This window comes from Amblyraja radiata, chromosome 12 (assembly GCF_010909765.2).
Source record: "Amblyraja radiata isolate CabotCenter1 chromosome 12, sAmbRad1.1.pri, whole genome shotgun sequence".
In the NCBI taxonomy this organism is placed as follows: domain Eukaryota; kingdom Metazoa; phylum Chordata; class Chondrichthyes; order Rajiformes; family Rajidae; genus Amblyraja; species Amblyraja radiata.
The window spans coordinates 19266194-19292804 of record NC_045967.1 but is presented as its reverse complement, the minus strand read 5'-3'; the positions used below and the strand labels follow the sequence as shown (position 1 = coordinate 19292804).

The window sequence follows — 26611 nt, the reverse complement described above, 5'->3', positions numbered from 1 at the left end:
CTAGGTGTAAATCAGCTCCGGCATTAAGCAATCGTTGGGCTTGTGTCGGGATCAGATTGGCCATGGCCAAATAGGGTTTTAATGTTTTTCCTGTGTGAAAACACCATCTGGTTTTGTAGACTGGGCCCATTCTTAGTTGAAAAGTCCATTCCAATATGGGATTTCAGTAGTATGTTTTGGCTTTAAACATCAATGCAAACAGTGCATTTTAGATAACAATGGGGATCATGACAGAAGCCTCCTCGTGACGATCCCCGGAAACGGAGACACAATGCACTCTGTGACGTGTCGGGCGTCCAATTCTGTCAACATGTTGGACGATGACAGAAGCAAACATACGTCGCCTGACACACAATCGAATGAAGATAATAATCCTTTTTCAATTTGTTCTTTCCAATAACAGCAAAAGGAACACATTAACTGTTTATCCTCCCGAAATAAGAACACAGGTTCCTAAATTAACAGTCCAGCTCTACAGATTTTCCACCTAGCTCTTCGTTCTAACAAAAACGACATCCCTGAACTCTCGCTATCCCACATTTCTTCTGTCAAAGCCTTCCACTAAACACGTCTTTTGACCCGCAAACAGCTTCTCTCAATCAATTTTTGGAAGTTCCTATCTAATCATATCAAAATTGGCCTTGCCCCAGTTTAGGACTTCTATTTTGGATCAGTTCTATCTTTCCAAAAAAAATAATCCACATGGTCACTGGTCCCAAGGTGCTCCCCCACTAACACTTCAGTCACCTCCTCTGCCATATTTCACAAAATGAGGTTGAGTTTAGCACCTTCTCCTGTGGGGTCATCTCTATATTGATAGAGAATTCTTTCTGAACACACCTCACAAATTCCACCCCATTCAAGCCCTTAGCAATAAGGCAGTCCCACTCAAAGTTAAAATCTCCCACTATTACAAACTTAATATCCTTGCAGATAATCTGTGACATCTCTACATATTTCCTCTTCTAACTTCCACTGACAAAAGGAATGCAATCTCATCAAAGTGATCACCAACCTTCTTATTCTGAAGAAGGGTCCCGACCCAAAACACATCACCTATCCATTTTCTCCAGAGATGCTGCCTAACCCGCTGAGTTACTCCAGCATTTTGTGACCATCCTTGTTATAAACCAGCATCTGCAGTTCCTTTTTAATACCCCTTTCTTATTTCTCATCCATATAGACTCACTGGACAATCCCCTGGGAATATCCTCTCATCCTCATCCTCATCCTCATCAAAGACACCACTCCCCCACCTCTCTCACCTTCATCCATGTCCATCCTGTAGTATTTGTACCCCAGAGCACTGAGCTGCCAGTCCTGTCCCTCCCTCAGTCACATTTCTGTAAGAGCTATAATACTCCAGTTCCATGTACCTATCCATGCCCTGAGTTCATCTACCACACCTGTTAGGCCTCGTGCATTGAAACAAATGCAGTTTGTTCCCTCAGTCTTCCCTTGCTCTCTGCTGTGCTCCAGTTCTATTAAATTTGTTCACTTTAACTTCTGTTTTTGCTTCAACTTTCGCATCTGCCTCACTACTACTCTGGGTCCCACCACCTCGTCCAGTCTAGTTTAAACCCACCCGAGTAGCTCAGGATTTGGGCCCCCCTCTAGTTCAGGTGCTACCTGTCCCTCTTGACAAGGTCCCTTTGTCACTCTAGATTCAGTCATTCCTTTTTGCCTTCTCACCCAGCTTCATCTGAATAGCTGTCAATAGCCCAGAGTTGGGCAACATAAAAGCAGTGTGAACAGGTGAGGGGTGGTGTTTATCATGATAGATGGCTGAACTCTGGACTCTGGCTGAACTGCCTGTTTCCATGCTGTATCTTTCGATCATTCAATGTCAATCAATTAATGGCAGATTTGAACCTTTTAATTAGTAAACCAACAACACCGAGCAGGTTGCTTACCTGGTATTGAATGTGACTGCTTCCTCTTAAGCAGTAAATCAGGGACTACATACAATTACAAAAATACCTTCATTAACAAATCATCCACTCCATCATACATAAAAATATTACTCGCATTACAAATTGGCATCTCAGATCACACTAAATTCCCTCTAGTCAGTTTGCCTTCAATGCAAAGAGTTATTTAGGAATCTTCAAGAGTTCCTGACCTACCATCTACCTCAATGGAAACCCTCAGACTATCTTTAATCAGACTTTACTAGACTTTGTCTTGCACTAAACGTTATTCCCTTTATCTGTACATGGTGGACTACTTAATTATAATCATGTATAGTCTTTCCGCTGACTGGATAGCAAACAACAAAAAATGCTTTTTACTGTACGGTACACATTACAATAAACTAAATTACCTGCTGGATATGTAGGTTCTACGGTGGCTACAATCTATAGGGTTCAACACATGATGCGTGACATTATCTGCAAATTTATCAATGATCTGAACTCTTCAAGCACTATGACCTAGTAATAAGCTCCGGTGCAATGTCATTGAGATAGAAATTGGATAGTTCACATAAATTAGTGAGGGGAAGGGAGTCACTGGAGCCGACAGTATGGAAGTACAGAAATCAGTATTTTAACTTTTATATTTTTTTATATCCTTATACAAGTTTGTAATACTTGAGAAACTTAATTTTTACCCTTTGTATTTTAACTTTGTTAACTCCGCATGTTTGTATAAGCCTTTGCTCTGCTTGTTTGCATAAGCCATTTGTGTTCGGTGTTCGTTTTTGTAAGGCCTTGTGTAAGCTTTTGGTTCTTCTCTCGCAGCTTGTTCTGCAATTAGCGTAAATCAATTGTTATAGGTATATGAGCTTTGTAACTCTGTAACAAACAGCTGGATGAGCAAGAGATAAGAGGGGCCAAGATAGGAGCAGTCATTGGTTTAAACAAGGATGGATTGAGAGATGGAAAATAACTGGGGTAGGAGGGGAGATGTGAATGCAGGTAATTGGTTATTGATAAGGGAATGTCTGCAAGTGATTGGGTATGGAAATGTACCGGGGGTGGGACGTACAGAGTTAAACTTGTCTTATAAAGAAGCAACTCTTTGTGTGAAGTGGCAGTCAAGAGATTTAGTCTTTGAGTGTCCCAGCCTTGATTTGCAAATAAAGGTTTGAACTTCTTGAAGAATTCTCCACGTCGCCGACTTAATTTTGAGTATCGGTAACCACGACAAAACTGGCGCAGTCGGCAGGATCGGAAAGAGGCCCATTCGGTAAAGAACGACCAGCCAAGAGTTCTTCTCAGGGACTCCTGGAGCCAACAGGACAAGGGTGGCCACCCGCAAAAAGATAGGTGGTTTTCCGCTTCATTTGGACTAACAACCTATCGTAAACGGGAAGCCACGGAGGACACAGAAGCATCCAGGCGGTCAGAGGGCCTCTCCAATCCAAAGAATCTGTCACTAAATTATTCTAACAAGCGACCCGGAGGATTACTTGAAAAGACTGCGCAGTAGGGTAAGTAGAAAATAATTGATCTGAGAAAGTAGATTCTGTGTGATAAGAATAAGACCTTGTGCATACCGCCCTAAGATGAGTAACGGGACTGAATGGACAAGGCATCATGCGGTTACCGCCCTAGGTAGATAGGGGTCCGTACGGGCAGGATACCGCCTTAATGTAAGGGGACTGAATGGACAAGGCATTCTGTGGATACCGCCCTAGGTAAATAGGGGTCTGTACGGTCAGGATAAGATGTTCTGTGGATACCGCACTAGGTAAATAGGGGTCTGTACGAGCAGAACAGGTAAAGTCAAGGAGAATAGGGACTAATTAGGTAACATAAAATTGCAAATTGCTAAGGGCCAAGGCAGAGAAAGAAAGCACTGATAAGAAGAGTTCAGAGAGCAAGCAATTAGTAGTTAAGACCAAACCCGGCACCGGTAATTACCGGCAACCCTGTTTATAGAAGAGGGGGGATGAAGGAACAAATTCGGTGGGGAATGAGGAACAAAGTCAGGAATAGTGTAGACCACCTCCCCCATATAAGATACCGTAGGGGGAGGGCTCTAGCACCCCTACAGGGAAGGGCACCCCCAGACGAAAATGATACTGATGGCGACTTGGAGACTAAAAAGGCAGAGGAGAAAGAAGGGAAAGGGCTGAGGCAGAAGAAGTAGTATTGAATCCAACAGTGAAAGAGTTAAACAACGCAGAGCACCAGAGAGAGAGAAACAGCAGACAAATCAAAGAAGATTAAAGAAGAAAAAAAAGCATGAGAATTGAGGCTGCTCAAGACCTTTAAATCCCAGCCAACAGCTTAGTTTAAAACAAGCTTGCCTTCGAACTTTGAATAACTTTTGGTACAGAGTAGGGAGCTTCCCTCTGCTGAAGAGAGAAAAAGTTGAGACTTTGTGAACATTGAATTCTCCCAATTTTGTTAGCCCTTGCTGTCTCCTCCCCTTCCCCAGCCCTCGGGCTGTCTCCTCCCATCCCTCAGCCTTCGGGCTCCTCCTTCTCCTTTTTCCTTTCTTCTCCCCGCCCACCCCCCATCAGTCTGAAGAAGGGTTTCGGCCCGAAACTTTGCCTATTTCCTTCGCTCCATAGATGCTGCTGCACCCGCTGAGTTTCTCCAGCATTTGTGTGTACCTTCGATTTTCCAGCATCTGCAGTTCCTTCTTAAAGACTTTGTGGCTTTGTTTGTGGAGATTGGTGGGTGTGCGGTGTGGCAAGACCCTGAATGACAGGGAGTTTGACTAATCATAATCTGGATCAATGTCCAATCACCACGCCCAGGATCCTGACTCCCAGTGAATTGGACCATCCCACTGTGAATTATGCCCGCCCATTCGTAGCAGATTAATCCTTTTCATTTTAACTCTCTCATTTCAACAAGAAGACTTTCACAACTTAAAGACAACGCTTTCACAACTTAAAGACGATAGCCATACTGCAAGCCTCAGTCCCCCCAGTCCACCTGGCCATTATTAAGTACAATGCCTATATGAGTGGCCACTACAAAGCAGTCTCCCAGGGTGATGCCCTAGCTGACAGTACTGCCTGCACAGCAGTTTGCAAATTCTTCACACTCGTCCCCACAGAACCAAAGATTCTAATAAACAGAACGGTCTTGTCAGACAAAGGGAGGTTTAGAAATTACAAAGGGACGCCTTTGTATATGAGAAACAACTATGGAAACGAGAGGGCTGTGCCATGACCCTTTGATTGGCCTCTGGTGCACTGTTCTCGGATAAAATTTGTGTACGCTGGAAAGGAGGAAAGGGAATGTGGAATGTAGATTACACTTTGAAGCTTCTATAAATGAGCAGTGTCTAAGAGGGGGGAGTATCAATAACGGAGGGAGAGAGAGGGATACAGGGATGTCTAAATGTGTGTTTTGGATCGCGACTGTTCTTCAGTATGTGTTGAATTTATGAACAATGTATGAACGTATTTGGGTGTATCAAAGTATTAAGAGTTGTATGATTTCTTTGAAGTCAGAATGAAAATGTTTGTGGAACCGATTTTGGATGAATGCTGATTTAATCCTACACTTCAGATGAAATAAGGTATCATTGAATGAGCTTGCTCTTTTACGTGATAAATCTTTGTAGTCTCATGTGTTTTTAGAGGTAGTGTGTGTCTTTAAGAAATTGCAATTGTATGGGGGTGGAGCCACACAGTTATTTTATTTTCCTTTGTTCTTTGCAAATGGAAAAAAGGTGCAGGAGTAGGCCATTTGGCCCTTCAAATTCATTAGCAACCTATGAAAATTAAGTGTTCATTCTTTATTTTCTCCTAACTTTCAACAGAGGAGATTTTGTCTTATTGATGTTTTAAGTTTTCTTCCTATTTCTTATCTTTTGAATTGAGTTCAAAAGGAGTCTTGGATGCCACACCGGCCACGGGTTAGATGAGATTGGATAAGCCAATATATTAGAAAAAAACAAAGTTAATTTGGGAAATTGTTATTAGTATAAATTTTAACTAGGAATTTAAAATTGTGAATATTGGGGAGATGGATTGGAACAATTGAAAATGATTTAATTGCTATTGCATTGCTTGCTGGAATACATGACCAGATTTTAAGGTTTTGCATTGTTTTTTTCAGACATGCTTTCTAACAGTTCAAACAGATAAGAGGGACAGACTAACTGATAACGGGACAGCCACGAGCTGGCACAGAAAAACAACATGTTAGGACTGGACTGTTGCATTTTGGGACATTACCTAATGCCCGATATTCTGTGTGCGTGACTATTTTTGAATAAAAGACCCCAGGATTCTTTGTTAGAGTGGTATTTTGGGAGAACCAGAATTATCACTGGATACTTCTGGACTGTAATATCTCCAACCACTCCAGTCTGCCATAAAAAGTAAAAGCTTGTATGGTTGTATTTTGTCTCTTTTTTTATGATGCGAACATTACTATTTGGCAAGTGAACTGGGATTTCGCTGGGACCATCAACCAACGACTGAATAAGTGGCCACAGGTTCACCGGGATCAGATGGGGAGAGAAAAGTGCACTAGTCAGACCCTTTGAGACTGACCCCCTGATAGAAGCTCCCGGGAACACTGAGGTCCTTCGTAGCAGGTTGATCTGGTTCCCTGCCGAAATTCTTAGAAACAGATAATGAAGGTAAGACCATTTGTGTATGATTTGTTACTAGAAAAATAGTTGGTGAGGTATTTTGCTACTAGGAGAGTATCCAGTAAGGACCAGGTTGAGAATTAGCCGGGCAGAGAAGAGACTTGCAACTAGGTTGAGAAGCAGCTGGGCTGAGAAAAACCTGGCGGCTATTGGGAATAACCTGGATAAAAAAGATGGGGGTACGCCCGTCCAACATGTGTTAATTGAATCCTAATAGTAATAAAGATTATAAAGAGTTGAGTTATAAAATGACCAAACGTTTGGGTGATGAGTCTTGGCCAGTCAGAGGAACATGGAATGTAGAAACTGTTAAAACGATCTTGTTTGTGGATGGTTCTTGTTATAGGGTTCATAATGGCAATCATGCAGGGTTTGCAGTGGTGCAACAGGACCAAACAGGCTTTAAGATAATCAAATTGGAAGTTTGCCTGCAACCTTGCTCAGCCCAGTTGGCAGACATTAAGGCTTTAATAGCAACATGTGAAATGATGGAAGGTGAGAAAGTTGATGTTTATACAGATTCAGCATATGTACACAGCGTATGTCACTTGTTTGGGGGCAGTGTGGAAACAGAGAGGCTTTAAGAAAAGCAACGGAGACCCCATACAACATTATCAGCAAATTTAAGACCCGATAAGGGCATTCATGAAGCCTGGGCACTAGCTATTGTTAAATGCCAGGCACATAAGAAGGGAAACGACATGATCACAAAGGGAAATCACGCCGCAGATGAAGCAGCCAGAACGGCGTCTGGATGGCGATCAGCTGTTATTGCACCTCAAGCTTGGATCTGGATCCCACAGATCCCAAAGTATGGGTTCTGGTCACCCTATTTACAAGCTTCAGTAGACCCACATTTTATCACAGTATGAGGTATGTGCTCAAAACAATGTTAGAAAGGGAATAATAACACCTATAGGTCACATACCTGTGCCCGAAGGGCCATTTAGGCACCTGGTGATCGACTATGTGGATATGATAAAGACAGTAAGAGGGAAAAGGTACATGCTAGTAGTGATCAATAGATTTAGCAAGTGGGTGGAGACAGTACCTTCCAAAGATTTAGGCGCAGGGACTGTAGTAAAGTTTCTGATGAATGAAGTAATCCCAAGGTTTGGCATCTACAAAAATTAGCTCCGACAAGGTCGGCTATTATCCAGGAAATAGTCCAGAAAGTTGGTGCTATAGGCCCTGAGAGTGAAACAAAGGTTTGGGTGTGTGTACCACCCTCAGTCATAGGGCATGGTGGAAAGAATTAATGGGACATTGAAGGTGAAGCTAAATAAGATTTGTGCAACTACAAAGTTGAATTGGATCGATGCCCTGCCATTGGCACTGATGAGCTGTCGCATGCAAACTAATCGAATAACTAATTTGACACCACACGAGAAAATGCTCACTGGCAGACCCATGCCAGCGCCAACAAGGGATCAAGTTTGGAGCAGTTAGAGGTAGAAGTTAAGCAGTATGTGTAACAGTTAACTATGATACACAAGTCTATTTATGCACAGGAAAAGCAAAATAAACTGGAGGTGGACCAGGAGGAAAGACCCATTAAACCCTGACACAAGGTTTGTGTATTAACCTTCCGAAGGAAGTGGAATGAGCCAAGAAGGGAAGGACCGTTCACAGTAACTAAGGCCTCGCCCACCGCTGTTCAGGTAGAAGGTCGATCCACAAGGTACCATCTCAATCATTGCACAAGGGAAGAGCAGAGCTTTAACCAGATAATAAGTGGGGTTTTTGGAGACACTGGTGACTCTGAGGCTGTTGTAAATGAGGTCACAAACGAATGTCCCCCTCCTAATAGTATGCGTAGAGGCGGGATGGGGATGCCAATACTGTCCCTCCCCACTCAGAACTGGAAACCATCAACATGGCAGATATGGCCTGGTAACTCCGCCGCCTCATCAGGGGGGTTAGGGGAATTGGTGCAAGGCCGTGTAGACCTTGGGGCAGGGAACCGCGATAGCTCGGCCGAAAGGTCCAGAGCTGCCACTAATGATTGGTGTAAGTGGGCACGATACACGGCACAGACGTAGAGATCACCACAACGCATGATATGCGCTAAGGCCACAGAAAAAACACTGGCTGTACCGGATCCTCATAACTATATATATAGTGCAAAATTCTAGCAAAGTATAACACAGTGGTCAAATATTTCTCAATGTCCGGAACAGGGTCTAAACTCAGCAGGATCAACACAAGGGATGGTTCCGGCAGACCAATGCACATTATGGAATTTCACACAGGTTAGAGAACCCTATCCCAAATCACCATTAGGGATAGAAATTACAACTGCAAAACAGTATGAGTGCTACCTTGCGGTGAATGGCATACACCCAGTAGGACATTTCTCAGGCAGCTGCAGCACAATATGGACATGCAATCAAAAAGACCCGAGTCAGTTGGCCCAAAATATGCCCATGTCTAACAGCCCTATTTCACTACCAGATTGCAGGACTATTCTAACAGCAGATGTAGCAGTAGCGGATAAATTTTGGATGTGTGAGGGCAGGGCCAGGAACACACTCCCACCCAACTGGACCGGATTGAGTGCTAGGGTAATGTTAGCACAGCCCGTCCTCGTCATAAGCCCAAAATGAATATATGCAAAGACCCGTAGGAAGATGTCATTTGAAACCCTTCCTGAAGGAGTTTACCTAGATAGGGCAACCAAAAGAAATCCCCAATGAGTTTAAAGATAGGAGTGAGATTGCTGTCAGGTTGGAGTCAATACTCATTTGGATCACGCCTGCAAAAAATACAGAAGGGATCAACTATATTTATTATAACCAGCAGAGAATTATTAATTACACTGAGGATGCACTATTGGCCCTAGGGGACCAGCTTGATGCCACCTCTAAGATGGCATAGCAGAATAGGCAAGCCCGAGATTGGTTGCTAGCAGAAAAAGGGGGCGCATGCGTCCTGTGTGGGGTACACTGCTGCACCTTCATAGCTAAAAACACCAGCCCGAGGGGTCATTCACTAAAGCAATGGATAAGTTGAAGAATCTGAGAAAAGAGCTTGAGCAGAATGTGCGTTTTGGACATCAATTCTTTGATTGGCTAGAAAATATGTTAGGAGGTTGGGGAGCATGGTTGGCCAAGTCGTGAGTGACTATTGGAGCTTCGCTGCTGGTGATTACTGTTGTGCTATGTTGTGTTTTTCCCTGTATTAAATCTCTCCTAGTAAGAGCCACTTCAAAGCCGCTCCCTTTGCTCCAGGAAAAAGGCGAATCTGGTCTCCTAGAAAGCAGACCCCGCTGATAGAATACTACAATGACGTGCAAAACACACCAGAGGAATATTGAATAATAGCCTGTAAGGATTGATGGGTCTTTTTTCTGGGGGTGGGTTTTTGGCCCAGTGAACCAGGACCCCAGAGAAAGAACACCATGAGGCTGAACATTATAAATATGAGGACCCTGATTTTGGGGGCTAGTTGTAGTTTGATTCGGCACCAATATGTGCAGCTTTTGGTTTTCTTTTTCTGTGAGACCGATTAGGTTTCAAAGGGGGGAATTATATGAAAGTACAGAAATCAGTATTTTAACTTTTATATTTTTTATATCCTTAGTGTTTGTAATACTTGAGATACTTAACTTTTATCCTTTGTATTTTAACTTTGATAACTCCGCATGTTTGTATAAGCCTTTGCTCTGCTTGTTTGCATAAGCCTTTTGTGCTCTGTTTTGGGTTTTTTTTTGTGAGGTCTTGTGTAAGCTTTGGTTCTTCTCTCGCAGCTTGTTCTGCAATTAGCGTAAATCAATTGTGACAGATATATGACTTTTGTAACTCTGTAACAAACCCTAGCTGGATGAGCAAGAGATAAGGGGGGGGGGGGGGGGGCAAGATAGGAGAAGTCATGTGGTTTAAACAAGGATGGATTGAAAGATGGAAAATAACTGGGGTAGGGAAGGGAGATGTGAATGCAGGTAATTGGTTAATGATAACGGAATGGCTGCAAGTGATTGGTTATTGATAAGGGAATGTCTGCAAGTGATTGATTATGGAAGTGTACCGGGGTTGGGACGTACAGAGTTAAACATGCCATAAAAAGAACCAACTCTCTGTGTGAAGTGGGCAGTCAAGTGATTTACTCTTTGAGTGTCCCAGCCTTGATTTGCAAATAAAGGTTTGAACTTTTTGATGAATTCTCCGCATCGCCTGACTTAATTTTGAGTATCGGTAACCACGACAATGACTTATTCCAATACTCTAACACATACACTATTGCCTCTCTGCCTGCCCTTTTTAGAAATTAGGTGCAGGAGTAGGCCATTCGGCCCTTCGAGCCTGCACCGCCTTTTTATGTCAGGATGTGGCATCTGTATGCTGGGGCATTTCTTAAAAAGCTGCCTTGCAAAAGGAATATCAATCCGGTGACAAATGTTATTCCATTATTGATGGATGAAAGTCATGGAGTAATTGAATTACACAACATGGAAACAGGTCTTTTAGCTAAACTTGTCCAGACCAAAGAAGGTGACTACCTGAACGAGTCTTATTTGTCTGTGTTTGGGTATATCTCCCTAAACCTTTCCTATCTTAGCTCTAACTATTACCAACAAATTTTCCTAGTTGAACCACATTGACACCAAAGCTAAAAAAGCATACCAATGCCACACCTTCCTCAGAAGCTGAAGGAAATTCAGCACGTCTCCAATGACTCTTACCAATTTTTCAAAGATTCAAAGTTTGCTCTCCCAAGCAGAACAAATGTAAGGTCGAGAAACGTGGAGTAGCGTGCCAATTTTCTCCATATCTCTTTCACCTGGAGCAGGGGGTCAAACCCTTAGAACTATTTCTTCATTAAACATATAAGACTTCCTCAAAAAAAATGTTAAACAAAATGCATCAGAGCCTCTACAAGAGGTTGTTGTACCCAATATTTTATTGGATGTGAATGGAATCAAGGAACGTAGGACATAACCCGTCACCATGAGCTAACTTAATTTAAAGGAAATGGGCATGTAATTTTACTTAGCATAGTTGTACATAGAAATAAAAACATTGAGTACATTAAAATCAACTATTTTGTATTCTGGCTTTGCATCAATAGGCCTTACATCCAACAGTGTAGTCTTGATCTTACCTGATACTAATGCGATTTCTGAATCATTTGAGGTGACCTCAGGACTTTCCAGTTCAGGGCTTGTAGTGTCTACAACCACACGGACGTGACCAAAATACATTGGTTAACCAATCATTATCACAGAGTCATGGTCATACAGCATGGAAACAGGCCCTACACGGAGTTGCCCACACCGACCAATTTGTCCCATCCACACTAGTCCCAGCTGCCTGCGTTTGGCCCATATCCCTCTAAACCTGTCCTATCCATGTGCCTGTCCAATTGCTTCTTAAACGTTGCAATAGTCCCTTATTCAACTACCTCCTCTGGCAGCTCGTTCCATACACCCATCACTCTTTGTGTGAAAAAGTTACCCCTCAGATTCTGATTAAATCTTTCCTCCTTCACCTTAAACCTATGTCCTCTGGTTCTCGATTCCCCTACTCTGGACAAAATACTGTGCATCTACCCAATCTATTCCTCTCATGATTTTCTACACCTCTAAAAAATCACCCCTCATCCATGTGTGCTCCAAGGAATAGTCCCAACCAGCTTAACCTCTCTCTATAGCTTAGATCCTGGCAACATCCTCATAAATTTTCTATGTACCCGTTCTAACTTGACAACATCTTTCCACTAACATGGTGCCCGGAACTGAACACAATACTCGAAATGTGGCCTCACCAATGAATTATATAACTGCAACATGACCTCCCAACTTCAAAACTCAAAATTTTAAAACTATAGTTTGTCATTATAAATGACAGCTGTTACGTAGCTTGCAACTTTCCAGGCCAAACTGAATTAAAGCCACACAAGTCAAATTCTGTCATCAAGTCATGGAGCTGTGCAGCAGAAACAGGCCCTTTGGCCCATCTTGTCTATGCCAACCAAATTGGCAACTTGGCTGGTGCTTTTTGCCTGCACTTTGCCCATAACCTTCTACATCCTTCCTATACTTAAATCTGTACAAATGTATTTTAAAAGTCATGGTTGTAACTGCTTCTATAGATTCCTCTGGCTGCTCATTTCAGATGAGGATTACCCTGAAGGCCCCTCTTAAATCTCTATACTCTCACCTTAAACCTATGTCCTCTAGTTTTAGGATCCTCTACACTAAGAAAAAAACTGTGAGCATTCACATTATCCATGCCCCTCACAACCTCGTCACCTGAATAAGTTCACCCCTCTGATGCTCCAAAGAAAACGGCCCCAGCCTATCCAATCCATCCCCATACCTCAAGCCTGAAAACCCTCAAGTCCAGATCCCTGTCAATGGGAAAACTCATCCATAAATCTGAGCAAAATCCCTTGTTCATCTGGGCAAAAAATCTACAGTATGCGCTGGAGGAACTTAGCGGGCCAGGCAGCATCTCTGGAGGGAAATGGACAGACGATGTTTTGGGTTGGGACCCTTCTTCAGACTGGAGTAGAGGGTGTCCCACTCCGTCCCCTCACCTCTCTCTCCACCAGCTATCCCCCCCTCAACTCCATCAGTCTGAAGAAGGGTCCCGACCCGAAAAGTCCTCACCTCTTGCATTACCATGTTTTCTAATTGTGTTTTTGCACTAATGTCTTCTTTTTTATGTTTTTCTTTTTACTATCTTGTATAATCTTGTATAACTGTTTGCAGTTTGAATTGTTTGACCGACTGAGCGACTGAAAGATACAGCTTTGGAATACCGTTATGAAGAAGATTTTGTTCTCCCTTTACTTCACCGTACTTAAGCATTTGACAACAGATTCGACTTGGCTTTGGACTTCCTTACCTGGTACAAGTTGTGTTGAGTCCTCTTCATTAATTTCAAATTTAGGGCCTGTAGTTTTTTTGCAAGAACATAATAAAAATCCCTTGTTAATAAATGTACAATACACATTAATACTAATTGTAACAGATTAAACATACATTACACATTAATACTGATGGTTGCAGATTTTTAAGCCAAATTGTATAAATCCATTTCAATTAGTCTACGACAGGTAAAACTGAATTTAAATGTGGAGAGTAGACAATGTTGTTCAATACACACAAGGACACAAAGTGCTGGAGCAACTCAACGGATCAGGCAGCATCTGGGTAGATGACATTTCAGGTTGGGACCCTTCTTCAACCTGAAATGCCACCTATCCATGTTCTCCAGGGATGCTGCCTAACCTCTTGAGTTACTCCAGCACTTGGTGCGTCAATTTTGCTTCTTGGTTTAACTAAGGAAGTAGAGATAATCCATGGAATTCTAGGCCAGTGAGCCTCAAATACAGGGAACCCACTGAAGAGGGTTCTTCATAACAGGATTTACTCACATTTGGAAGAGAACAAATAATTCTGAACAATCAGCATGGCTTTGTCCGTGGCAGGTTATGTCATGACTAGATTGAGTGATTCGAGGAGATGATGAAGGTGATTGATGAGGTTTAGTACAATGGATGTTGGCTGCTTTGACTGTAGTAAGGTTTGGAATAAGTCTATCATGGTAGCTTGATCCAAAAGATTAAGATGCACGGGATCCATGGAGTCTTGGTAGTTTGGTTTACCCATAGATTCAGAGAGCATTGGGGGGCAGGGGATTATTCTTGCTGGAGGACTGACACCAGTACTGTTCTGCAAGGATATGTGCTGAGAAATCTGGGTGTTCGACATAAATGTAGATGGTTTTGCATAGTAAGATGACACAAAATTGGCAGAGTTGCTGACAGTAAGGAAGGCTGTCAAAGTATACAGCAGGATATAAACAGGCTTCCGAAATGGGCGGAGAAATGGCAGATAGAGTTTAATCCAACCTAGTGTGCGGTGTTGCACTTGGTATGGTCAAATGGAAGGGAAAATACACAATTGATGGTGAGTCATTTAACAGCAGTTTCCTAAACACAAACTCATTGGTTCTCTAGAAATGCTGCCCACTAAGTTACTTCAGGACTTTTTATATTTATTTTTAAACCAGCATCTGCAGTTCCTTGTCATCAGATATTAAGGAATCATTCCTTAAACAGCAGAAACAGTTATTTCCTACTGGACATCAATTGCAATTCCACCAGCGCGTACAATCTCAGGGCCAAGATTAATTCCAATACAATTAAGAGCAGACTCTGGATTAAACGCTGTTTCTACATTTTCGCGGGCACAGGCCTAATCATCCCATTCCCTCCCCTCAATAGAAATATTGAACTCTGGACATTTGAGAAACAATTCCCTATTGCACTGTGGCATAGTGGTAGAGTTAGTTACTGCCTTACAGCACCAGTCACAGGTTTGCTCCTGACCATGGGTGTTATCTGTGTGGAGTTTGTACATTCTCCCTGTGACCGCGTGGGCTTTCTCCTGGCGCCCTGGTTTCCTCCCACATGCCAAAGTCCTACTGGTTTGTAGGTTAATTGGCTTCTGTACATTGTCCCCAGTGTGTAGGATAGAACTAGTGTAAGGGTGATCATTGGTCTGCATGAACTCGGTGGGCCAAAGGGGCTGGTTTCACAAACTAAAGAAAAGAAAACCAGACCTCATATGGTGCAGTGAACACAACACACCCTCAAAGACGGAGCTTGGTCTTCCCAAACCCTTCTACTTCACCAACATTTATTGCTCACTTTCTCCCTCTGCCTTGCCCCACGTCTCATTTTCCACACAGCTCTCCCTGCCTCTTTCCATTCCGGTCACCATTTCTTCCCTCTCTTCGTGTGCATCTATCCCATTATCCATTTTAAAAATTAAATTAAATAGAAAAATACAGCATGAAACAGGTCCAACAGCCCACCGTCCACACTGACCATTATTCACCCCGTTCACATGAGTTTTACGTTATCCCACTTTCTCACCCAATCCCACCACACTTGGGGCAATTTACAGAGGGCCAATTAACCCACAAGCCCGCACATCGTTGGAACATGGGAAGAAACCGGAGCACCCGGAGGAAACCCATGTCACAGAGAACGTGCAAACTCTGCTCAGTCAGCATTGAACCCGGGTATCTGGTGCTGTGAGGCAGCGGCTCTTCTCGCTGCGCGCTGTGCCCTCTCTCCCTGCTTCATCTGCATTCTGGTCTGTGATTGAATATCTGCCAATTATGGTGAGTTGAGTAAATGTTGAACTGACTGCTTACCTGACACATCATCTGCAGTTTCCTCAATAATTTCTATCTCAGGGATGACAATCTCTATATTGATGTGGAATGTATAAAAAAATATTTTTGTTAATAAAAACCACCTGCTTTTTCAATAATCGCACCAATGTAATTTGAGGCATGTATCTGTCCAAGTGTCTTTAAACTTTGTAAGTATACCCCCTCCTCTATCACTTCCTCTGACAGATTGCTCCATGTACACACTACCTTCTGTGTGAAAAAATTGTCCCTCGGATCCCTTCGAAATCCCCCCTCACCTTAAACCTATGCAGTCCAGCTTCCTAAAACAGTTAGGAAAAACCTACCATTTCCCTCTTCCCCAAATCCTATCCTCTTCAAGTAACCCACCACCATATTCTACAGAAATAAAGAAAACCTGATCTGTACAGAAGAAAATAAATACAAACTCTTGCTGCCATCCCTGCCATTCCATCCCTTTGTTCCCTGCTCTAATGACTGTCCCACATCCCAGCTCTCATTCTTAAAGTCCAGCTATTCAACAGTCTTTGTTTATTGATTCTAGATACAGAGTGGTGACAGGCCCTTCATCCCACCAAGTCCACACCGACCAGCGATCACCTATACGCTAGCACCGTCTCAACTAGGGACAATTTACAGAACCCAATTAACCTACAAACCTGTACGTCTTTGTGATGTGAGAGGAAAATAGAGCACCCGGAGAAAACCCATGAGGTTACAGGAAGAACGTGCAAACTCCAAACAGACAGCATCCTAGGACAGGATCGAACCCAGGTCCCTGGCACTGTTATGCCCCTGTCCGACTTAGGAAACCTGAACGGAAACCTCTGGAGACTTTGCGCCCCACCCAATGTTTCCGTGCGGTTCCCGGAGGTTTTTGTCAGTCTCCATAATGGTCGAAAGTGGTTTCCGCTTCTTCTATGTTCCGGCGATTATTTAAAAAAATTCAAAACCGGCCACAACTTAAAATAGGTTGCCGTTTTAAAAATCGGTAATTTTTTAGTCGAAGCCGGATGTGATGCTAGTTGAAGGTGGTTGCCGGAGGTTGCAGGTAGTGGAAGGTAAGACCTCCCTGGTGGAATAAAACTGGGTGAAAAAAGGTCTTCCCGTGGTCTAGTAACTATTAAAAGTCTGATCTTGGATGTGTGTGTTTGTGTGATTATTTGTTTGTGTACAATCACATCTTCTCCAAAAAACGACGCGCTAACGGTAACATTTTTACATATTCCGGTAGAGATTTCCCCCCTGGAGTCCAAAATCACCTTATATGAAAATTCATGCTTTATTTCTTGAGTTATTAATGAGTTGTTAAAAAATCGGACAAAACTTTGAAATAAAAACAACTGTCTTTCGCCTATGACGTCACAATGGATCGCGTGCCTGCCATCTTTCACACGGTGCGAGTGACATCATCCCCCCGGTATTCAAAAGACGCAGAAAGAACAAGCAAATCGGGCTCTGGATTGAAGTCGACCAACTCGCAGTCCTTTGGTTGACGCTCGCTGCCCACTCCCCAGCCGCCTGCCCGCCCTGCTCCCCTCCTCCTCTCCAGCGCCTCCTCTCCAGCGCCTCCTCTCCCCCCCCTCCTCTACACCCCTCCTCTCCTCTCCCCCCTCTCTCTTCCACCTCTCTGTCTCTGCCCTCTCTCTCGACCCCACTCCCCCTCCCTCTCTAGACGTACCTGCGAGTTGGGGGCTATGTTTGATTGGATAGGGCGGGGATGGGGTAAAAGGAGTGAATGAATAATATTAATATAATATCAAGGAGGGGTGATTAGTGTGTGTGGGGGGTGGTTAGTGTTCCCCCCGCAACTTGGTCTCGTACATCTTAAAATTTTTAACATGCACCTATCTATCTATAGCATCACTGCACTTGGTATTGGCAGGGTTAACAGAATAGTTACATAGAATAGAAAACAAATCCTTAAATCGATACACTTTTGTAACTTTAACCCCAGTGTAACTTTAATTTCTTTAATCTTTGAAGGCTGGCTGATAGGCTGTCAGCTCTGTGTCAAGACACATGCAGCAGGCAAAACATTTAGCCAGCAAAGCATGCTGTTGCCAAAACGGCGTGGCCTTGTATAAGAGAGGCCAACAGTGATGGTTCACAACCTGTACAGACATGTTTTGTGATCTTTTTACAAGATTTTTTAAAATGGCATGTTATGATATCTCAAAACCCAACCAATAATGTGTATGATTGTAATAAAAAGGAACTGCAGATGTTGGTTTCATCAAAGAAAGGCACAAAGTGCTGGAGTAACTCAGCAGGTCAGGCAGCATCTCTGGAGAACATGGGTAGGTGGTGTTCCAAGCCAGGACTGATTGTTGGGTGTGTTTGGGTGGGAGGTGGGGAGAATGCTAAAAGAGAGGTGTTGGCAGGACAGAGTGGGGGAGATTCCGCCTGATTGTAGGGAAATGCGGATAATTTATAGGACATTAAGGTAGAGACATTATTGTTTTACTTTAATCATTCTAAGAACAAATATCACAGAGGAAAGATCTTACACCTTTCCTAAACAGGAACTCACAACATCAACTTTGTAAATAACTAGTCCCAATATTTGTAAGGTTATATTACTCCAGCAACAAAGTCAGGGAGCATCTCTGGAGGACATGGATAGGCGATGTTTTGGGCTGGGACCCTTTTGACTGATTGTAGGAGGGGGGTGGGGGGGGGGGGGGTGGAAGAGAAAGCTGGAAGAGAGATGTGGGCAGGACAGAGTGTGTGAAGTTACACAAAAATGCTGGAGATACTCAGCGGGTGCAGCAGCATCTATGGAGCGAAGGAAATAGGCAAGGTTTCGGGCCGAAACCCTTCTTCAGACTGATGGGGGGGTTTCGGCCCGGTACTTTGCCTATTTCCTTCGCTCCATAGATGCTGCTGCACCCGCTGAGTATCTCCATCATTTTTGTGTACCTTCGATTTTCCAACATCTGCTGTTCCTTCTTAAACAGTGTGTGAAGTGTCAGGTAGCACCTAATCACATGCCAGGCTTTGTCCTGCCATCTGTGTCCATCCATCCTTTGCTGTAGTAACTATGCGGGAGAGGCAGCATCTCTGGAGAGAAGGAATGTTTGATGTTTCAGATCTAGATCCTTCTTCAGGCTGAATCTTACCTTTGCCAAGCTTTCTCCTGTCCCCAGCTCTCTTCCTGCTTTTTCCCCACCCCCACCACAATCTGTCTGAAGAAGCATCTCGACCGGAAATGTCACATATCCATGACCTCCATACTGTGTGACTGGATAACTATAAGGGAATGCCAGTTGAATAACTAGCTTAGCACTGTTGTGATCGGCATGCTGTTGATCTCTTGGGTTTTTTGTAACCCAGTATCTGCACTTCCTTGTTTCTACATAGAGAAGTTCCATCTCCCTCCAATCCCGTGAATCTAATTCCCCAAATTGTCCCGTAATTTTTCCACTGGTCTACACTCTGGATTGCAAAATCCAGTCCTCTCCCTTCATTAAACCTTTGGAATCAAGTAATTCCCACCATGCAGAATGACACCTATTCCCAAAACCCTTCCTCCAGCAGGTCGTTGTGCCTGGGATGTACAATAAACTTTTCCTCACCAAGAGGATAAAATTCATTTCTTCCACGCAACCCCAAAAGAAATGTTGCTGTTCTTCGAATGCTCTCCCCATCCCTCACCCGTGTCCTTTTACCTCTATCTATCATTTCTCTTTTAGTCCCGACTCAAAACATTACCTATCTATTCCCTGCACAGATGCTGCCTGGCCCACTGAGTTCCTCCAGCACTTTTATGTTTTACACAAGACTTGGGCCTTTGCAGTTTCTTGTGTCTACCATTCCTCTTTCCTTCCTTGATTTGCACGTGCTTCAATCTCCCTTCCCTCTCTCCACCTCTCCTGTTTCCATCTCCAATTGTCAATGATACCTCTCACCCAGCTTCACCAGAGGGGTGGGAGATCAATAACATGCTGAATCGGCCACCAATACAGTACTAAGCTAGTTATTGACCTGGCATTCCTGGTGGATACCAATGATCACATTGAATGGTGGTGCTGGCTCGAAGGGACGAATGGCCTATTCCTGCATCTATTGTCTATTTACAGTTATAGAGTTATACAGCATGGAAACAGGCCCATCGGCCCAACTCACCCATGCTGACCAAGGTAGTCCAATTTGCCAGTGTCTGGTCCATATCCCTCAAAGCCTTACCTATCCAAGTGTCTCTTAAAAATGCAATTTTTGTACCTGCCTCAACCCCCTCCACTGGCAGCTCACCTGTTTCATTTTCTGTTGTTTCCTCTTCAATTACTTCAACTTCAAGGGGTGCAATCTCTATTTCAAGAAGGTCATCACAAAAATATATTGGTTAGCAAAATCAGTGTTAAACATAGAAACAGTACAGCACAAGAACAGGCCCTTCAACCCAAAATGTCTGTGCCTAACATAATGCCAAGACCATTGTTTATCTGCCTGGGTATAATCCAAACTCCTCCATTCCCAGCATATCCAAAATGCCACTATCATATCTGCCAACACCACCACATGGCAGCGTGTTTCAGGAACTTACCTTGCTCTGTATAAAAAAGTCGCCCCACACATTGGCTTTAAACTTTGATTATTGATTTTACTTCGGAGTCACGTGAGTGACTACGTGAAGAAGGCCGTCATCCCACTTGGCGCGTCATTGCGTTGACTCGCTTTGCGCAAACGAGCCGACTGGCGGCAGCATTCGCGCTGTCCAGCGGTAAGTTTTAAACCAACAAGGTAAGTTTAAAACTTACCTTGTTGGTTTAAAACTTACCGCTGGAATTGCTTTTGTTTTGCAGGAAACTAATTTTCAGAGTTTGCCTGCTGGAATGGGGGCGAAGTCCGGACGGGCCGCGGGTAAACCTCTATGGACCGCGGGAACCCCGTCACGGAACAGAGGGAATCCCGGTCATGACCTCGGGGATACCCGGAAATGGAGCGGCATCGCGGCACCCGCTAGAGCGCGAGGCCCGCCACAGAGACCGCGGGAGCCGCTACAGAGACAGCGGCCATTAAATTATATCTCCTCTCTGTGGAGAGGAGTGTAGGGAAGAGGCCCATTCATTAAAACAAAACGGGCCAGGAGTACGTAGGCAAACCCAATTGGAGGGTTAGTCACTATTTGATCTCTCGCTCTGAGGAAGGGAGCGCAAGGAGAAAGCCCGCAAACAAGTCGGGCCAGGAGGATTCCGGATGGAGAGGATAACCTCCTTCATGGGTAACGTGTTTAAACGTTCAAAACCCACATGGAGCACCTGATGGAGAGGTGCTCCACAATGATATTCTCCAAAGGAAGGAGTTATCAGCCCGGGTATTATGGAGAACCCGCAGGCAGCGGCACCTGTTTCAGGGCTGCACAAATGTCTCCTGCTCTGAGGAGAGGAGCATCCACGGTCAGTTTCAGTCTGACCCAAAGCAAGAACCTCATTTAGGTCCGCTGGAGGGGCCATGTCAGTGCAGGTATCCTCAGGGGCCTGCGGCAGCACCTGTTTTCAGGGCTGCCTACAAATCTCACTCTCAGTGGAGGGGAGTGCGAGTGATCAGTAGGTAACTGATCTCGAATTTAAAGTATGAACATACTGAAGCACATGCATATGGCCTCAAGAGCCAGCAGTTGGCAGAATACCCGCACGCTACAAGTGCCGGCAAGGCAACAGCGCTATCAGGGTGACTTTGGAGAAACCAGCCGCCGAATCCTCTGTTCAGGTAAGACCAGAAGAAGGAAGCAAAAGCTGTCGGACCAATCAAGGTACCAACGACAAGCAAAACTTCATCAGTAGGCGACAACACACCCCACACCTCCATAGGGGGTAAGCGGTTCACCGAAGCCGGTGGTAACTTGAAAGTTGGGCACGGAAATATGATCAGAGTCGTCTTTCAAGGCAGACTCAGAATTATGGCCAGAATTGTCTTACAAGGCAGGCTCAGTATGATGAGGTTTTCAGACCAAGACCCAAGCAGAGGTCAGGAGAAACATGGAATCCACACTCCCTACCAGTCCTACTCCCAATCAAGGAGAGAAAAGGAACCCGCATCAGGGGCCACTGGGCTTACCACAAGACCACCGGTAGCCATGGAGGTAGGTGGGTCTGGGTTTACCGAAACAAGGGATTGTGGGCCAGTTACATGTTGGTAATTTTTACCCTTGTGTTTTTTTTCAAAATGACAATAACATGAGTTTCAGATCTGGTTTTAAAAAACAGATGATAACATGTGATTATTTTTACTGCACAACATACATCGGTTCCAAGCAGACTTGGAATTCGGACCGGAGTTGTCTTCGAGGCAGGCCCAGTATTATGGGCAGGATTGCCTTTCAGGACAGGTGACAGATGGAGGATGTCACTTCATCCAAGTTTAACTCATATGTGCAGTACAGACTTTCAGAATAGTAAATTTTTGTTACGGCCTAACAACTGTTTTATAGGAGCTATACGGCAAGCATCAATCTCAAAGATGCATGCTATGCAGTTTCAAATTCACTGGAATCGGCAGAGATATTTGAAATTTACCTGGATGGGGCTATAATAACAGTTAAAGCATTGCAAAATAGGCTAACTACAATTCCCAGGTTTATCAACCAAATTTCCAAACGGAGCTTGGGCTGCTCAGAGCTCAAGAACATTAGTTATCATTTATCTGGAATATGTTAAACGCTGGGTTTTGCAAAAAATTAACTGTTATAGGCCCAAACTATATTTGAAGAATCAGGGTCCCACCTATCCAGCTAAATTTAAGTTGATACCAATCAGAACCACTGATTATTGGGACTAACATTTAACTATCAACTAACAAGGGATTCCGCCCTGGAGCAAGAGATGCAATTAACAGAAGCCTGTAAAAACCTTGTTAGTTATAAAGCAGCTTCTATTCATCAAGATGTAGTTGACAATTTAGCAGCTGTGTATCAGCGGTACAAGTTGGGCTTTGCATTACCTGAAGTTAAAACATGCAAAGAATAAACCTCTCTAGTACCATATACAGTGGCTTGCAAAAGTATTCATACCCTTGAACTTTTCCACATTTTGTCACGTTAGAACCACAAACGTAAATGTATTTTATTTGAGATTTTATGTGACAGAGCAACACAAAATGGCGCATAATTGTGAAGTGGAAGGAAAATGATACATGGTTTTCAAATTTTTTTACAAATAAAAAACTGAAAAGTGTGGTGTGCAAAAGTATTCAGCCCCCTTTACTCTGATACCCCTAAATAAAATCCAGTGCAACCAATTGCCTTCAGAAGTCACCTAATTAGTAAATAGAGTCCACTTGTGTGTAATATAATCTCAGTATAAATACAGCTGTTCTGTGAAGTCCTCAGAGGTTTGTTAGAGAACATTAGTGAACAAACAGCATCATGAAGCCCAAGGAACACACCAGACAGGTCAGGGATAAAGTTGTGGAGAAGTTTAAAGCAAGGTTAGGTTATAAAAAAAATCCCAAGCTTTGAACATCTCACGGAGCACTGTTCAATCCATCGTCCGAAAATGGAAAGAGTATGGCACAACTGCAAACCTACCAAGACATGGCCGTCCACCTAAACTGACAGGTTGGGCAAGGAGAGCATTGATCAGAGAAGCAGCCAAGAGGCCCATGGTAACTCTGGAGGAGCTGCAGAGATCCACAGCTCAGGTGGGAGAATCCGTCCACAGGACAACTATTAGTCGTGCACTCCACAAATCGGGCCTTTATGGAAGAGTGGCAAGAAGAAAGCCATTGTTGAAAAAAAGCCACAAGAAGTCCCGTTTGCAGTTTGCCACAAGCCATGTGGAGGACACAGCAAACATGTGGAGGAAGGTGCTCTGGTCAGATGAGACCAAAATTGAAGTTTTTGGCCTAAATGCAAAACGCTATGTGTGGCGGAAAACTAACACTGCACATCACCCTGAACACACCATCCCCACTGTGAAACATGGTGGTGGCAGCATCATGCTGTGGGGATGCTTTTCTTCAGCAGGGACAGGGAAGCTGGTCAGAGTTGATGGGAAGATGGATGGAGCCAAATACAGGGCAATCTTGGAAGAAAACCTGTTAGAGTCTGCAAAAGACTTGAGACTGGGACGGAGGTTCACCTTCCAGCAGGACAACGACCCTAAACATACAGCCAGAGCTACAATGGAATGGTTTAGATCAAAGCATATTCGTGTGTTAGAATGGCCCAGTCAAAGTCCAGACCTAAATCCAATTGAGAATCTCTGGCAAGACTTGAAAATTGCTGTTCACAGACGCTCTCCATCCAATCTGACTGAGCTTGAGCTATTTTGCAAAGAAGAATGGGCAAAAATTTCAGTCTCTAGATGTGCAAAGCTGGTAGAGACATACCCCAAAAGACTTGCAGCTGTAATTGCAGTGAAAGGTGGTTCTACAAAGTATTGACTCAGGGGGGCTGAATACTTTTGCACGCCACACTTTTCAGGTTTTTATTTGATAAAAAATTTGAAAACCATATATCATTTTCCTTCCACTATCACAATTGTGTTGGTCTATCACATAAAATCCCAATACATTTACGTTTGTGGTTGTAACGTGACAAAGTGTGGAAAAGTTCAAGGGGTATGAATACTTTTGCAAGCCACTGTAGGTCATTACAAATAAACCTATGCTATTCTCAGCTGAAGCTACCGAAATCACGATGGTGGCAGTATTCAGCATTGCTCCAGTATTTTTGTCGGGTATACTTAGTATTACAAATTAATACTAGTGCTAAAGATGAGAAGTATGGTATGCCATCTCCAGTTACGGAGGCGGATTGCATAAATTACCAATTTTCAGTAATTGGTATCAACTACCTATAACTCGGTGCATTCTATACGTTAAAGGTTATTGTAAGAATGTGCACAATCTGCATGCTCAACTCCAAGTCGATACACTATGGGGGTGGCATATGTTAGTCACATGGGTACTATGAAGTTTAAATATCCTGTGATATTTACCTAATCTTATTTTTAAACTACTATCCTATGTGAAATCTATGAAACACAGGATGGATGTTGGACTACAAAGTATTTAATATCATTTTGGCTCGATGGAACATTGAATATCGATATATTTACATACAGGCTTATTACCAGCTGCAAAACATGTGGCATACAGTGGCAAAAGATACATTATCGCCACTTGGTGGAGGAATTATTGCATGTGTGTTTCTCCATTCTGCCTCATCAGTGGGGTTTTGCAATTAATCCAGCAAGACACCGCTTCAGGCCTCAATCTGCCTGATTGACATATGCTGCCATGGTTCCCGCCAATATAAGGAATTATATAGAACCTATATGGGAATTCAAAGCATAAAACTTGCTGGTACAGTTTGTGACTCAGGAGACCAGCGTCTGCATGATACATCAAGTCATTGACTTGAAGACTCCGAGACGATTTCCTGCGCCACGGGTTGTCAGACAAATCCGTGGAGTGCTCACTGCAGAATGCAGGATAGCACCAAAAAGAGGCAGGACATCTCCACTTCAGCAGATGGGAAACGGTTCTAGCTGAATACACATGTTACATGCAATACAGCACGAATAACTGTTGTCCTACAGTTCATTTCTTAGGAGTCTTTGACAATACTCAGTTTACAGTGCCATTAAACGGTGCAAACGTGCTTCTCATCATATTTGCTGCAGCAAATGGAACCCACTCTGTCGGGCCTCACCCTCTGATATCCAGAATTATATAGGATATCTTAACACAAGTTCTCCCAGGCCCAGTAACATGGGAGTATGGGACATGACGTAATGTTAACATTACTTCAGCAGGGGGCTCAAGCTACATCCTTATCTCAAGCCAGCTCTCAATAGAGCTAACCAGGTGTGAGGTACAAACTGTTTCATGGCATACTTGATGGACCTTCGGGAATATGTAGTCACACATTCACAACACGTCTAGATCACTTAGAGCCTCAAAGGCTCCAAACGAAACAATGTTTTGTGGAAGAAATATATATAGAAGTAGTTCTACCATCTTCAGGTGGTAAAACGGAAGTTTGGCGAATGGAGGAGTCAATACTAATATTTTAACACTCACTCCACCGGGGCTGCTACCACATCAGCTCATAGGATTATGTACGTTGCTTTGGACCACATCCTAGCTGCTGCAGGATGGTCAAACGAACATACTTTACCAATTTTTAATACAACCGTTGCCATTTCGGGGGTATTTGCCAACTCCATTTTTTGACTTGTTAATAGTTTCCTCTGGATGAAAGGGGTCGCTATTATTTTCATTGGATGATCAAGCATCAGCATAACAAACCAAGTCATGTCTGAATGCATGAATCTTTTTTCACTCATCCATGGTCACTTCAAGCAGTGTGTTACGCATGGATTCGATTCCGGCGTGAAATCACAGAGCTTTGAAATCTTCATGTAGTCACTCATGTGACTCCGAAATAAAATAGTAAGATTAAACGAGAACTTACCTATTTGAAGTTTGATCTTGATTTTATGAGAAGTTACGATGAGCGATTAAGTGCCCACCGCTCCCACCCTCATATTATCAAGGTAATATGGTAATTTCAGTTCTCAAAATCTTACTATGTTCATGGTCAACTACTTGTTTCTGTGATTCCACACCTCTGCTTTGAAGTATGACGCGCCAAGTGGGATGACAGCCTTCTTCACGTAATGACTCATCGTAACTCCACATAAAATCAAGATCAAACTTCAAACTGGTAAGTTCTCGTTTTAATCTTACTATTATCCTTTATTGTCATTCAAACTATTTAGTTTGAACAAAATTGGGTACCTTGCAGTCACGACAGAAAATAAAGTAACAGAACACACAATGAACAGAGTTTAACACAAACATCCATCACAGTGAATCTCCAGGCACCTCCTCACTGTGATGGAAGGCAAAAGTCTTAAAGTCCT

General features: G+C 43.4%; 1 protein-coding gene across 1 annotated transcript in view; it reads right to left on the bottom strand.

The window, feature by feature from the left end:
* Positions 1-26611, bottom strand: part of LOC116979420 — a 115850-nt gene that overhangs the window by 59412 nt on the left and 29827 nt on the right. Inside the window, exons 9-12 of the mRNA XM_033030984.1 lie at positions 19992-20048; positions 15738-15791; positions 13416-13463; positions 11668-11736 (exon numbers count right to left, since the gene is read on the bottom strand). Of these exons, the coding sequence (XP_032886875.1) occupies positions 11668-11736; positions 13416-13463; positions 15738-15791; positions 19992-20048 (228 nt within the window). The remainder of the gene's footprint in view (positions 1-11667; positions 11737-13415; positions 13464-15737; positions 15792-19991; positions 20049-26611) is intronic.